Source organism: Pogona vitticeps, chromosome 4 (genome assembly GCF_051106095.1).
Source record: "Pogona vitticeps strain Pit_001003342236 chromosome 4, PviZW2.1, whole genome shotgun sequence".
NCBI lineage: Eukaryota > Metazoa > Chordata > Lepidosauria > Squamata > Agamidae > Pogona > Pogona vitticeps.
The window spans coordinates 97,123,170-97,139,022 of record NC_135786.1 but is presented as its reverse complement, the minus strand read 5'-3'; the positions used below and the strand labels follow the sequence as shown (position 1 = coordinate 97,139,022).

The 15,853-nt window shown below is 41.5% G+C and overlaps 1 protein-coding gene across 2 annotated transcripts in view; it reads left to right on the top strand.

The window, feature by feature from the left end:
• DPH5 (diphthamide biosynthesis 5) overlaps window positions 1–15,853 on the top strand; it is a 36,607-nt gene that overhangs the window by 14,121 nt on the left and 6,633 nt on the right. For both annotated transcript variants that reach the window (XM_078391801.1, XM_078391802.1), the window contains exons 5-6: window positions 9,556–9,676; window positions 12,742–12,781. In XM_078391801.1, coding sequence (XP_078247927.1) covers window positions 9,556–9,676; window positions 12,742–12,781 — 161 coding nt within the window. The remainder of the gene's footprint in view (window positions 1–9,555; window positions 9,677–12,741; window positions 12,782–15,853) is intronic.

Genomic DNA, 15,853 nt, shown 5'->3' with positions numbered 1-15,853 from the left:
CTCTCTCTCTCTTTCTGAATGTTGCAAACTAAGGTTTCTGCAAAACATAAGCAATGCAGGCTTGTAACAAGGTTTCTGCAGAATACAGACAAGAATTTTGGCCGTCAAATTCTTGGGAAACACTTAAACGTGCAGGAAACATGTAGGAAAGTTTCTAGACTTTTTCCAGACTTCGTTACGTTTCTTCTTCTCACCTCCCTGCTCCACCACCCCAGCTTCTCAAAACTGCACAACTGAGCTTCCAGTGTTTTTTGCATTGTGTGTAAAATAGAAATGGACATAAATCGCTGCATGAAATAGATATGTCCTTTATTCGTTGTAATGAAACTCATAATCTAAGAGGCATTCTTTCATAGTGGGTAGGAGCTGATATTATATGGTTGAGAAGATACAAACTTGTACTCAGTTGTAAGAAGCAGTTAGCCTTAATTGCCCATATGGAATACATGGAAAATAAATAATTGTTATGTGACATTAAGTTGCTTATGACATATGGCAATCCTCATAAGGTTTTTTATATGTGTGAAATTCAAAGAGTAACTTTACCATTACCACCACCCTTAAGTGAGTTTTCCTGGTAGAGTGGGGATTTGACCCCAAGTTTCCTGTGTCTTAGTCCAGTGGTTTCCAACCTTGGGTTACCTAGATGTTCTTGGACTGTAGCCAGCACAGCTAGTGGTGAAGGCTTCTGGGAATAGCAGTCTAAGAACACCTGGGTTATCCAAGGTTGGGAACCACTGTCTTAGTGCAACATTCTATCCAATGCACTACACTTTCTAAACAAATAATACAGGCCTACTTTTACAGGGTTGTTCTAAAGATGATTGAGAGTGAGCATTGCGAATCTCAGACTGATGTGTTCAGCTTTCATCCTCTTTCTGATATAAGACTAGAATAAAGTCTTCCACTTTGGATTCATATGATTCCTATTATGTACACAAATTTGGTTATAATAAAGTGTAGCTAAGAAACCAAGATTTTAAACTGCAGTTTAATCCTGGTTGGTTTAAAATAACAGTGGTTTGACAAGCACCAATCCCCTGATATTGTATAGAACGGAGGTTCTTAAGAATGGACATAGGTTCTTGCTTTACTAAAATTCATTTGTAGTTGTGTAAAGAGTGGATGTATTCCTTCTGCCTGCAGAGGGAAATTTTCTGCTATCATGGCATGCACCAGCCCGCAAAATGACAAGTAATGAAGACTGAAAAGTACATTTTGCCAGAAGTCTGCTTCTAGTTTCATTGGGGGAAGAGGCTAGGGTTGGAGGGCATCTGAATCTTGTTTTATTGCAGAGGTGTTGTTTGGTTTATTGCAGAAAGGTATTGCAATAGGGGCATTTGAGGGATGCAAAAAATTAGCTGTCTTCTATTTCAGGTAAGTAATAAGTGCATCGAAAGAGATTTTGTTGTTTTGTTCATGTTGTATTCATTCAATATAGGAGTTCCTCAGTGCATTAAGTAACAGGGAAGTTAGAGCTTATGCTGATGTTACTGCAAACTCTGTAAATACAGTGGTGCCTTGCTAGACAGTTACCCCGCATGACAGTTTTCTCGCTAGACATTGACTTTTTGCGATTGCTATAGCGATTCACAAAACAGTGATTCCTATAGGGGAATTTCGCTGGACAATGTTTGGTCCCTGCTTTGCAAACCGATTTTCGCTAGACAACGATTTTGACAGCTCCCTCCGCGCTCGCAAAACGGGTGTTTTCGGGACCTAAGCTTCGCAAGACAGCTATTTAAATAGCTGATCAGCAGTTCGCAAAGCGGCTTTCCTATGTCCGATCTTCGCTAGACAACGACAATTCTTCCCCATTGGAACTCATTAAACAGGTTTCAATGCATTCCAGTGGGGACATGCTTTTCACTAGACAATGATTTCGCTAAACAGCGATTTCAGGGGAACGGATTATCATCGTCTAGCGAGGCACAACTGTAGAGTAATTTATTCCAGTCCTGGTTCATAAGCAAAAGAACATTAACAGCTGGGCAGTTTTTTCTTTAAGGTACAACCAAAATGCCCCAGTTCATTGATTACATGAGTAAATTAAAGCTGCAGATCGTTTTCACTTTTGTTGTGGTGAACTTTGTACATGTCTTCAGTTTTGCATAAACTCTTAAGTTTTCAACCACCCTTCCTTACATGGAACAAAGTTACCCACTTCATCATATTTTGGTACATATCCAAGTTGAACAAGTTTTTCAAACTGCCTCATGAATATGAATTCCAATGAAGTAGCTATGTCAGTCTGTTGCAGCAAAATCAAGAGCTTTATGGCACCTCAAAAGCTAAGAGATTTTATTATGGCATCAGCAATTTGTATTAAGTGCACAGGTCATTTCATCAAGTTCATATCTTGCCTGATTTTAGAAGTATTCTGTTTCTTTCCTCCATTCTCTAATCTTTGGTCAAAAAATTCTGTGGTTGGTGAAGAGCTTAAAGGTCATCTAGTCCAGGGGTCCCCCAACCACCGGTCCGTGGCCCAGTGCCGGTCCACAGAGACAGATGACCTCATCACTGTTGTTTATTCTTAAAACTCTGAAAACAGTCTACGTTTATTCAGTCTACATTTGCTTTAAATTTACTCTGCATTTGAAAATATTTTCTTGTTTTTAATGTTCTTGATTTTGAAGTTACATTTTGATGTGTTTTGGAATCTTATAAGCCAGGATGTGAAGGCAGTGTAGCCTGAACATTGCATTGTGATATATTCTAAATAAATGAATAAATCACACAGTGAAATTGCTTGGTAATAGGTTGAGGATGAAGCAAAGGAAGTTCTCCTTCTCAGAATGCCTAATTACCGTGAGATGCAGCAGTGGCCCCTAGCTTTAAAAGCTTTTTCACAAGGCTTAGTGAAGTTTGCAGAGGACTCTGTGAAAGTTGTGATGGCTGAATAAAACTGCCAGTGAGTTCTAGATGTTGGAGATAGACAGGTGAACATTGCTTGCAGAAATTTGAATTTGCATTTAAAATTAAAATTAGAGATATTTTCTTGAATTATATGAATTCATTCAGAGTTTGGGGGGACTTCCTGATGCTGTTGAACTCCAATCCCCATCATCCATTACCACAGCCATGCTAGTTGAGACTGGTGGGTGTTCAGTATCTGGAGGGACACAGGTCTCTCCACCCCATTTCTATCCAATGCATGAATAAGCATTGACGTCTCTGTCTTCACATGGATATGATTTGGGTGCCCAGGCAGCTACGCCGCCAGTGAAAAACAGGAAACACCTTTGTAGGGTTCTCAGAAAACATGCACAGGGCAAGCTGAGCGCTATGGTTTGCTTCTGTCAGGGAAGTCAGCAGCCATGTGATGTCTGAGCCACTTAATAATTTTATGTGTAATGAATTACAATAGACCCTGAATCTGTCTTGCAATTATTCAAGCCCATTTCATAGAGATTAAAGGAGGGAAAACGAACTCATGATTCATGAACATTCGAGAGTAGCAATAATTGAATGAGACAATGAAGAGAGTCTTTTGACATCATAAATACTAGCAAAATTTTTGTGATGTAACTTTTCATGGACTCGGCTTATGTAAAAGAATTCTCTGGTATCTTATGAAGCAGTTTTTAAAACTATATTTGCAAATTTGAGCTTTCTCATAGTCTCTGTAAATAAGTGCTTGAAAAAAACATTGCCACCATGCAGACTGGATTAGAGCACAAATGTGTATGTGCCCAATGGAGATAAATGGAACAGAATATCAGCCTAAATTAAACTGTTCTGTTCTTTACGCTCATTTAGATGGAGAAGTGTCGCACTGCAAACCACTTGACTGTATTTTTTATTGAATATTTGTTTTGAGTGTATTTTTAAAGGTATTGGATGCACTCATCCAATGCATCAGAACGATTTTGAGTAATCTTTTCCCTTGTGTTAATTACTATACTTTAGTAAGATCTTTTGGGAGGAGGGTGGAAGCATTCACACATAGAATTCATGCCACAATCTGAAGGGGTGATGGTCCAGAATTCTGTTATCTCAGTCTATCACTTCATCTGAATGGGCAACAGAAGGTAACAAAAGATAAGCAATATTATTTGTGCCTTATTGCTTTGAATAAAATATGTCTCTCCATTTACATAATCAGTTACATATTGATATATTTATTTCTTTGAAGCAGAGATGGACAGATTCCTAGATTTGGAGGTTGTATTGGGATCCATTCTCCCAAAAAGCCCCAATGAGAGTATATCTCAAGTACCGTATTTTTCGCACCATAAGACACACTTTTTCCCCACAAAACAGGGGGGGTGGAAAGTCTGTGCGTCTTATGGAGCAAAGAAAACAGATTATATTTTCCTGTTTTCTTCTCCTAAAAAATTGGTGTGTCTTATGGAAAGGTGTGTCTTATGGAGCAAAAAATACGGTAAGTTTTTTGCCCTAATGCTGAAATGATGACAGCTCCTATGTCTGCAGCTGAAATTCAGTATGTCAGCTCTCTGCAGTGCAAACACAGTAATACAGGTTTGTTGTGCTCTCTGTGGTGCAGTGGGCACCAGAGCACCCTTCCAAACCAAGGAGTCCTGCTAGTCTGAAGTTCAGAGTGACTCCTTTCTCAACAAAAGAAGGAGAGCTCAGCTGTTTTGTGCCAATGCCACCATAGTCTTGGCAGAGGGATACTATTGGTAGCTGCAGTTGTATTGCCAGATGAAAGGACAAATAGGGGCACCTGAGGCTTGCACATGCCCTACAGGCTACCTGTTATACACCCTTATTTGGACTGCTAGATAGTTTAGTGGTTTAGGTCTCTGGCTGCAGAGCCGGAGGTTGTGAGTTCGATTGACCACTGTGCCTTTTTGTCAGGGGCTGGACTCGATGATCCATAGGATCCCTTCCAGCTCTGCTGTTCTAAGATGATGATGATGATGCTAAGTGTTTTTACTCTGCTCTTTAACTGAAATGTCAGGAGAAACCACGGAATTACTACATGGGTGCCTGGGGACACTTAGAAGTGGTACTCAGTTTATTTTCTGTAGGATTGCACCCTTACTAAAAACAGTTGAGTTCTCAGTCCCCAGATATTGTCTAAATACAAAGTAACTTCCACCAACTACAGTCCTTCTGGGCTGAAGTAACCAGATTAGTGTCATTCATGTGCTGCTAATATCCAGGTTATACTACTGCACTATATTGTACATGGAGCTGCCTTTGAAGTGTCCATTCAAAAACTGAAATGGTCATACAGAAGGCAGAGCAACACATGAAATACAGATGTTTAAAAAATATTGGAAGATATATTTTAAGGGAATTTTTAAACAGATATCTGAAGAAATGCAGTATTTACTGTTAAGGCTGATGTAGTATTAATTTTGGGGAACTATGCTGCAAAAATAGAAATTGTGTTTTGAAAGGATTATTTCTTGATTTTTGCCAAGATCTTGCATTGCTGCTATGAATGTGCATTTTTCATCTTCTTGGCTCTTTTATTTCAATTTTTTTCAACTTGGGAGGATGAGATGGTTCATTTCATTTGTTAATAGGAAATTGGAAATACTAATTAACTCTTAATTGATGTGGTCCCTTCTTCAGTACTATGTCCATCTTTTCTGCTCTAGCAATATGCGCAGGGCCTGTTACAGACTAATTAGGAAATAATTATTTCTGAGCCTTTTGTAAAATCACTTGAACTGAGATGTAGAAGTATTTTTATCCTGGATAATTATATATGGATAGCTCAGTGGTTTAGGCCTCTAGCTGTGGACCCAGAGGTTGGGAGTTTGATTCCCCATTGTGCCTCTTCAACAGGGGCTGGACTCAATGATCCATGGGGTCCCCTCCAGCTTTGCAGTTCCAAAATGATGATGATATCAAAGTAGTTGTGCTTAAATGAGGTCTGAAGTGGAGCTTAATGCGTCATGGACCAGAGACCTAACAGGCTGTCCTAAATCCATAGTCTTAGCTATTGTAGACTTAATAAAACAAGGTGAACTTGATAAGTCAACTCTTATGGAAAATAATTCCAGATGAGCAGACATCATGTTTTTGTGGGTTGTTCCTCAGATAGAATTTGGCACACTTAACAAAAGAACACTGATTTACTTAGTAGATGAAGAAGTTGTTTGAATATGTACAAGTGTGATGAAAGCTGATAGCAAAAGAGCAAACCCATATGTTACAGTCGCTGCAGCTATCTTGGGTGTTACCCCATTGTGACCTGAAAGAAACACATAATATGGGGGTACTATACACAAGCTAGGTATCTGGCTGTGGAAGCAGAGGCTGGGAGTTCGAATCCCCACTGTGCCTCCTGTGAAGTAGAGTTAGCCTATATGGCCTTGGCTGTACAGCCCCAATATGTCCTCAGAAGAAGGGAATGGTAAACCACGTCTGAGTATTCTCATAAGTCAGAATTGACTTGATGGCACATCATCAACAACATCATCACTATACACTGCAGTATGCAATTCTGGGAAACCCGACTGGTCCAGGATTATCAGATATGTGTACATGTACACATGGCATGCCTAAGTATTCCTTTTTAATGAGAAAAGTGTTTTCCACAGCAGTTGATACAGGGATGTAAAAAGGGTCTCAGTTTTGTTGAATTTCTTACCATTCTACTGGCATTCTTATCCTATTCTGTATTTTTAAGACTTTTTTCTTCTCACATAGAAATTTGTATGTGCACACACAACACAAATATGTGCAGATTTATGTTCAGTTCAACTGCTATAAGGCTGAAATCCAGTACAACTGGGGTAGGCCCACTGAATCAGTGTGGGGTTTGGTGAGTCAACTCTCCTAAAAGTTTTATTGACTCTATACTCTAATTGCAACTTACTGTGTGACTAGATTTCAGTCTTTTAAAATGTGTGTGTATTTTTCTATATGCATGTTTGTGCACATTTTGAAATATGTGTATTTGTAAAGTCATGCATATCTTCACTGAAATGTACGGCAAGATGTGCTTTTCCCCATGGCCAATTTTGAGAAGTGTGACCATGAGAGATGGTATTTTCATTAGGAAATTTGAACCTAACAAATTCCTTTTCCATTCTCAGTTGCAAGTTATTAAAACTCCTCTGAGAACTCAACTGATCCCCTCATTACTGCAGTTCCCCTTGACTTGTTTAATACTGGCTTTCAGAATTCTTGTAGAAAAGGAAAGTCTGCACAGATATAGGGTGTTAAGAGGCTGCCTGTACACGTGTCTACTCGGACGTATGCTCCGCTGACCCCAGTGGGAATTCCTAGCAGAGGCACAGAATAAGGTGTTGGGTAGGGCCGAGAGACACCAACCTAACTTTCTCTCCCAGCAACGGCCCTACAAGCAGAGGGGAAGTTGGAGTCAGCTACCTGGCCACGGTTCAAACAAGGTGTATTGATAACCTTCACTGTAGTTTTTCAGGATTAGTTCTTCCACATCATTTTATGGGATTTTGTTTCCACAGTGGATATTTTCTGTCCTTCAGAAGTATCCAGATCTTTCACTCACCCTTTTGCATTCCAACTCCCTTCTCATATTTTTTCCTGCATCCTTTACTGCCACAAATTCAAAACTGCCATTTATCTGTTTAACAGTGGAGATGGATAAGATAGGCTTGCAAGCACCTCTTTAATGTTATATCAACTGCCTTTTTTAAAAAAAAAAATCACTTTTCATTGAGTTCCATTATGAAGCATCCAGCCAGCTTTATGTGCTGTGGTAGAAGGCAGGAAGCTGAATATCAAAAAAAAATTTAAAAGAGGAGGAGAAAGCTAAATATGGAAGAACTGAAAACTTGCATCTTGACCTTCTCACTATTTTGAGTAACTTTTCTCAAATTCCTGGCAGGGCTATCTTGGTTGTGAAATGTCAAATCTGAAACTCTTGGCCTCTTTCTGGATTACACAACAATAGTATTTAAGAACATGTTTTGGGTAATATTCTAAGAATCATTCACTAAGCACACTGTATAAGTGTCTTGGACAAAGGAAGCATTTTATGCAAAGTCAGACCAGTAATTCCTTGAATTCATTACTGTCTGCAGAAGGGATAGGCACACTTTTCAGAGTTGATGGCTGCATTCCTTGAGGAAAAAGGGATTCCAACAGCATGTGGAAAAGTTGTGGGGTTCCCAGAATTCTGGGGACTGTAGTCCAGGAAGTAATATGTCCAAGCTCTGGACTAAGAGCAGTATATTCTTTGTATCCTTCAGTTCAGTCATGCATTTTGTCTCTGTCTCCCCGCTGACATAGGTGAATCACACACTCAAACAAATCAAGGCAGGAGAAACAGATGAGCCAGTATCTAGGAAATAAGGCACGTCAGTGACACCTAGAGCATCATTGTAGACTGGCTGGCACATGTGTCAGCCAGCTTCTAAGACTGTGTGCCTAGAGTGAGGTATGAGCTGGCTTTTGGGGTACTACACTCTGGTTGGAATGCACTTTCCTGCCCATTCCAGTTTTTCACTCCAATAATGGTACAGAGATACCAGAGGCTACACTTAGGAGGGTTGCTGTGGGTAGCTGTCCTGTGGTCTATGGGGTTGTCAGTAGGCTTCAGATGGTGGGCTTCTCCAGCCCCACGTGGAAACCTGAAATTGAACCTGGGATTTCCAGCATGAAAGATGTGTTTTCTACCTTAACAGCAATGGTCCTGCTCCAGTTTCCTGTTAAATTGAGGACACACATGAGTCCACTTCCCTCTGTGCAGCTACCTTCCTTCTCTGTGCAGTGATCACATTAGGTTCTGGTCTGAACCCAGCACACGGAGGCATGGAGTCTCGCGCGCACCCAAGGGCAAAGCAAAGAGAGAGAGAGAGGTGGAGCCCCGCCCAGCGGAGCTGAAAATTAGAGGGTACGTTAGTCCTTCTGCAGAAGTACAGCCTCTTTGCCACAGGGGCATGATCTCAACTCGAAATGGAACCTAGTGCCTCTTAACCAGCAGAGCAGGGAGAAGGGCCTTAGTCTAATAAAGCAGATTTATGAAAGTGCCCTTTAAAGCTGGCGATATATGGTGAACAGTGAAGCTTCTATGAACAGCCAACCCAGGATTGCCTTCTTGGGAACATCTTGCTTGTCAAAACTACCAGAAGGATCTCTGTCTGTTCTACAAGTTTCCCAGGCTTTCCTCTTGTGAGTATGAGCACTGTCTCCTTCTTCTACATATTTGCTGCCCCTACAATGAAAGCTGCCTTGTGTGTTATCGTTAGTTCAAGTTGTACAACTGAATTGTCTTACGCATACACTTATAGCCATTTCACACATTGCAAGTAGTATAACTTTCCCTCTAAGCAGACATACTTGTAAAGCAACTGAAGCCAGTTCTTTTTTCTTTGCTGATTTTACCTGTATGTATTTGCAAGAGCTATACCTTATGTTCATTTCGCCCATTTTTAGTTGCGTATATGACATCTCATGGATCATAGTAAGTGAATCCAGAAAGCCTCTTCCACCCCACATGAGTTGTTTCTGATCTAAAAGAGTGTTGTTTAACAAAACTGATGTATAGATGGTGTTTCTAACCAGATTTTATGTTTCTTTTAATAGCTGCACTCTGAATTTGACCTAATATTGTTCTTGTGTTTCCTCCTAACCCCCAAATCTTGGCAGCTATACAATTTTGGAGAAACAGTTTCTATCGTTTTCTGGACAGATACGTGGAAGCCTGAAAGCTTTTTCGATAAAATCACAAAAAACAGAAGAAACGGGATGCACACACTCTGCTTGCTTGGTAAGGAACAGCTGCATGTGTAATCAAGGATCATGTTTGATGAAGATGATTTCCAGGGCTTGAAAAATTTTAGTGTGTCAAAAATTTTACCAGTCAGCATGACTGGACTATAGCCTTGCAAATTATTGGGATTGGGAATTACTGATTTATACCCTCAGATTTGGGTTGCATGCCTGTGAGATGATGAAACTTGTATTTTGAATGCCTTTCTTTTTAATGTCTCCAGCAAAAATAAAACTGAAAGCAAAAGCGCCCGGCCTCTTAAAAACCACGATTCCCTCCCATCCCAGGATGTGTCCTCATTCAGTTGAAATTGGGAGCAGGGAATCTCCATATTCTCCAGCATGGGACTATTCTGCATTCTCCTGCAGGGCTATATCTCTATATACGATTCGAGCTCTCTTCTTGCGAGAAGAGGGCAATTTTCCTTTCGCAATAGGAGGGGGAGGGGAGGACTGCAGGATTAGAGAGAGAGAGAGGCAGAGGTTAAGGAGGCAGGCAGAGAGGGAGCTGCGACTCATTGAGAAGCATTTTTTCACTTGTCACAGATGAGTGGATGACTGCATTTTCAAGCCTTTTTTCAAGCCTTAAAGACTAAGTTTTATATTTTTTTTATTGTGAGCTTTCATGGATAAGCTCACATTGAAAAGATATAAAAATTAGTCTTTAAGGTGCCACAACATTTTTGTCTTTTTGATTTTTATTTTGCTTTTACCTATAATGCTTGCACGGCTTAACACAGCTACCCCTTCTACAACTACAAGAGTGTAAATAGAATCTTCAGCGTCAATGGTACTGTAGCAGGGAAAGGAACAGAACCTATTTGTTATAAGTAAGATTCTCTTTTTATATTTAATTCTTCATTGCGTATGTGTACATTTTGCAGGAACTCGAGTGACCTACACATGTCTGTTCTGTTCTTATTCATGCATAGCTTGATTATTTGCATTGAGAAAAAGCTGTAGAGAAAAAGGTCCATCTAAAATTTAAAACTTTTATTTTCTAGGTTCCATAGTCAAGAGTTAACTATGTAGAGTCTGAAAGATAGGCTGTAGTATGTAGAACCTAAAAAAATAATTAATTTTAACAAGAAAATAAAGAAAGATATGTTCAATTGCTTTGAAAATGTAGTGGCTGGACCCAGACTTTGCTCTTACTGGCAAAAGAGGAGCAGTGGATTTTTGCTGATTCTTTCTTCCTATAGCCTTTTGTGCCCTCCAGAAACTTGCTTCAGAAGATTAGGAGATCATACAGAGCAAAATTTTCTGAAGGTGGATATAGCTGCAGGAGGGAATGATAAATCAACTGCAGAAAAGGTTGACACTCCCACCCCCACCCGTTTTGCCAGGAGGTTCCTTCTGCTGAATCCAGAAGTTTTCAATTGGAAGGAAGGAGCCCTTTTGTTAATGAAAAGTGATGTTTGGCACATTGTTTCTGAACCCTGTAAAACTTATTTGCAGTGTTTTGGTTTCAGTGGTGTGGTTCCCAGAGACTGAATACATCTGAGCTTAGGGAATTTTACAGAATGACTAGAAAAAGGATCTTTGGACCTTTAGCTATGCCAAAGAGTGAATCAGTGCTAAACTAGTAATGAAATAAAGAAAGACATTACCAAATCCAGAAATGAAATAAAGTAGCTTGAGCATTTGTAGGATAAAATGTGTCAGATTTTCTAAACTGGCAAAGGTCTCTAATTTTCATCCCTGCTGAAAATCCACCCCTCACGTGTGCAAGTCCAGCCTCATGTGCAACTCCACCCCCGCATGGGGTTCCACTGTGACTGGCACCAAAAGGGCTGGAAATACTCTCTTTGGGCACATAGAGGAGGAGGAGGAACTCAGCACCGCACACTCCTATAGCCACGGGAACCTGGATTGGAACAAACATGACATACATTGTGTATTTTGCACTTAGAAAATATTAGGGTGAAACGTTTTTAGGATTTTACAGATTGCTTTAGCTTCAACCCCTTCAGTCTCTTTAAATACAATGGTGCTGGCTTCCAATTGTAACTTTAGCTTCTGATGGCTGCTGTTCATTTAGCAGGCTTCAGCTAAGTAAGTTTGTCCTTGTATCACACGTTGTCACACATTGTTCCTTGAAGAATCTAGGAGAGAGAACGTTTGGAGCAATATTCTGTATATTGTGTGTACATTCTCTCTGTGGATCTTGATACAACCAAAGAAATACCACTCATACAGAAGAACAAGAGCAGCAGGCTTGGAAAACCTCATATATTGTGAAAGGGGAGGGGGAGGAAGGGAATCTCTAAACGGCCCAAAGAGAATGTGCAAAAAGTTGGTTGGCAGGTGGGAGAAAACCAGAACTGGAGAAAATTAATGGAATATCCTGGAAGAGGGCAAAGTTTGTTGGCTGCCTAGCTGGAACCCAGGAAAGGTATGCTCCACACTGCAGCAAGAGTTGCTGGTCCCATTTATACATACAATGGTGAGGTCAGGTGCCGAGTTACCATAGCTACTAAGAAACAAGAGGGTAAAAAAGCAAAAAGCAAAGTGTGCTGCTTATATACCGCCCTATAGTGCTTCAAGCACACTCTGGGCGGTTTACAAGTTAATTATGCAGGCTACACATTGCCCCCCCAGCAAGCTGGGTACTCATTTTACCAACCTCGGAAGGATAGAAGGCTGAGTCAACCTTGAGCCGGCTACCTGGGATTGAACCCAAGGTCATGAGCACAGTTTTGGCTGCAGTACAGCGGTTTGACCACTGTGCCACAAGGCTCTAGTGTTACCCTGTTTGAAGGGCCCCTTCAGAAGAAGAAAAACTGTAGGGTAAAGTGGAACAGAATGGGAGTTTCTGAAAGAATGCATGGCTGGTTGGAATGTTCCACCCTGCTGAAAAGAAACAAACTTTCTTGCAAGTCCCAGTGTATGAACAGCACCTTGGACAGAGTTGGTGAGGTTTTACCTTTACGTGTGTGTATGTGTAGGATAAAGGCAGAGGATCCTGTACCAGAAGCAGCTTTTGCCTTAGAAGGAAAATCCCTAAAGGTGCTAAAACATATTCCATAAATTTCAAGTATGTTTCCACTTCTTTTTCTACAGACATTAAAGTCAAAGAACAGTCAGTGGAAAATCTCATAAGGTAAGTTGTCTTGGAATATTTGCATGTGCTGTTGGCATGTGGCAGTGTGTGCACACCATTCTTAGTCCTGGTACTAGGAATGCAAAATTAAGATGAGATCATAGATAGCAGTTAATTGCAGGATGCATCTTCCAGCATGTCACTCAAGACAATTGAACTGGAGGCCAGATGGATTCTTCGTGCATTGAGGGGTTCAAATTAGCCAAGAATTCTGGAAGATCTGGAGGTTGATTGTTCTCATTGGTAACAATACAATAATGGGGGGGGGGAGTACAACCTCTTTGAATTCTATGGTTTTTTTTATCAAGACATAATAAAAATCATCTGGTACTTAGCAGGTCTGGAAATTAGGTAAATACAACCACAGATTAATAGCAACACATGACATATTACACTGTGTCATGATTTATTTTACAAAAATAAAGACAGAATGGAGAAGCCATGTGTGAAAAACTAAGTATACCCTTACTGCTTCCATAGCAATTAAGAGGCTAAGTAGCATCCAAGTGCTGTTAACCAAATGCCCGTGAGTTACTGATCATCAATCAGCAAACGTGACCACTTTTGTAAAAGCCTAATGTTTAGCAGTTTGCTAGTCTGGAGCATTCAGGTGTGTGTTAACCCAATGCCAGGGAGGAAACATCAGCAGTGATTGTAGAGAAGCAGTTGTTGCTGTCCATCAATCTGGGAAGGGTTAGAAGGCCATTTCCAATCTAAAGTCCATCATTCTACAGTGAGGAAGAAGATTCACAAGTGGAAAACATTCAAGACAGTTGCCAATCCTCCCGGGATTGGACATCCAAACAAATTCATCCTAAGATCAGACTGTGCAATGCTCAGAGAAATTGCAAAAAACTCAAGAGTTACTCTACAGGCCTCAGTTAGCATATTAAATGCTAAAGTTCATGACAGTACAATTAGAAAAGGAGTGAACAAGTATGATTTGTTTGGAAGGGTTCCCAGAGAAAGCCTCTTCTCTCTAAAAACAACATGGCAGGATGGTCTGTGTTTGCAAAGTTGCATCTGGACAAACCACAAGACTTCTGGAACAATGTCCTTTGGACAAATGAGACCAAAGTGGAGATGTTTGGCCATAATGCACAGTGCCACATTTGGTGAAAATCAAACAGCACATTAGCACAAACACTTCATACCTTTTGTCAAGCACAGTAGTGGAGGGGTGATGATTTGGGCTTGTTTTTGCAACCACAGAATCTGAGTACCTTGCAGTCATTGAGTCGACCATGAACTCCTCTGCGTACTAGAATATTCTAGAGTCAGATATGAGGCCATCTATCTGATAGCTAAAGCTTGGCCAAAATTGAGTCATGCAAGAGGACAGTGACCCCAAGGACACCAGCAAACATACAACAGAATGGCTGAGGGGGAAAAAGAATCAAGGTGTTGCAGTGGCCCAGTCAAAATCCAGACCTCAATCCAATTGCAATGCTGTGGCGGGACTTTAAGAGAGCTGTGCATAAACAAATGCCTGCAAACCTCAATGAGCTGAAGCAATATTGTAAAGAAGAGTGGGCCAAAATTCCTCTGAAACAATGTGGCAGACTGATGAAGTCATACAGAAAACAAGTACTGTACTTCAAGTTAATTCTGCTAAAGATGGTTCTACAAGATGGTTCTAGCCGTCTAGAGTGGTCCTGATCCGACCAGATAGGCGGGATATAAATAAAATAAATAAATAAAATAATAAATACAAGCTATTGAATCTTAAAGTGTTTCACCCACGGTGTCTCCATTTTGGCTTTATTTTTGTTAAATAAGTCATGAAATCACGTAATATGTCATGTGGTGGTGTTATCTGGGGTTGTATTTACTTAATTTCCAGACCTGCCAAGGACCAGATTGTTTATTATATCCTGATACATAAAACCATAGAATTCAGAGGGTGTACCGTATTTGCCGGCGTACAAGACGACTTTTTTGGCCCCAAAAAAATGCCTCCAAGTGGGGGGGGGTTGTCTTGTACGCCGGGTGCACTTCATTTGGGCCAGGAAGGAGCCGCTGCCGGGGAGGAAGGCAGGCGGGCAGGCAGGCAGTTGGTCGAGATGGAGGCAGTCGCTCACCCGCCACCCACCCGCTTCCCCTCTTCCTCCTCCTCCTCCCACCGCCCACCCAGCCTCTTCCCCTCTTCCTCACCCTCTCGCTGCTTGAGCCAGCTGGCGCACGCACGCTCTTCCCCTCTTCCTCGCCCTCCCCGCCAGCCATGAACTTCCAGGGCGGGCCCGGGCAGAGCCCTGGGCAGCCGCCGCCGGTGCTGCAGCAGAGCCGTCCACTATATATTGAGTGGAAATGTTGGGGGGTTGTCTTATACGGCCAGTCGCCTTGTACGGCGGCAAATACGGTACTTTTTTTTTTTTACATGACTAATATCTCTGCCTGAAGAAGGCTGGTTTACTCTGCTATGGGACGTGGTGGCGCTGTGGGCTAAACCGCAGAAGCCTGTGCTGGAGGGTCAGAAGACCAAGCAGTCGTAAGATCGAATCCACGCGACGGAGTGAGCTCCCGTCGCTTGTCCCAGCTCCCGCCAACCTAGCGGTTCGAAAGCATGCAAATGCAAGTAGATAAATAGGGACCACTTCGGTGGGAAGGTAACAGCGTTCCGTGTCTAAGTCGCACTGGCCATGTGACCACGGAAGATTGTCTTCAGACAAACGCTGGCTCTATGGCTTGGAAACGGGGATGAGCACCGCCCCCTAGAGTCGAACATGACTGGACAACAATTGTCAAGGGGAACCTTTACCTTTAATATCTCTTACCCACATAATGGGGGAGTGACTGGATTACAGGCTCCATGGGGTGCACCAGCTTCCATGAAGAAAAGAAGGATTGATAGGTGTACAGTCTGTTCCCTGTTCTGAATTGCAAGCAAAGCTTACTGCGTCTGCACCAACTCTTAAGAGGAGCCTTGCCACTAAGTAGCATCCAGCTTAGTTTTGTCTGTGGCTGGCCTGCCTACCAGATGCTTTTGTGCTGCAGCTTCCACAATCTTGTACTGTTGACTTTAGGCTGACTGAGGATGATTAGAGTTCTGAGCCAAAAACAACAAGATGGCCA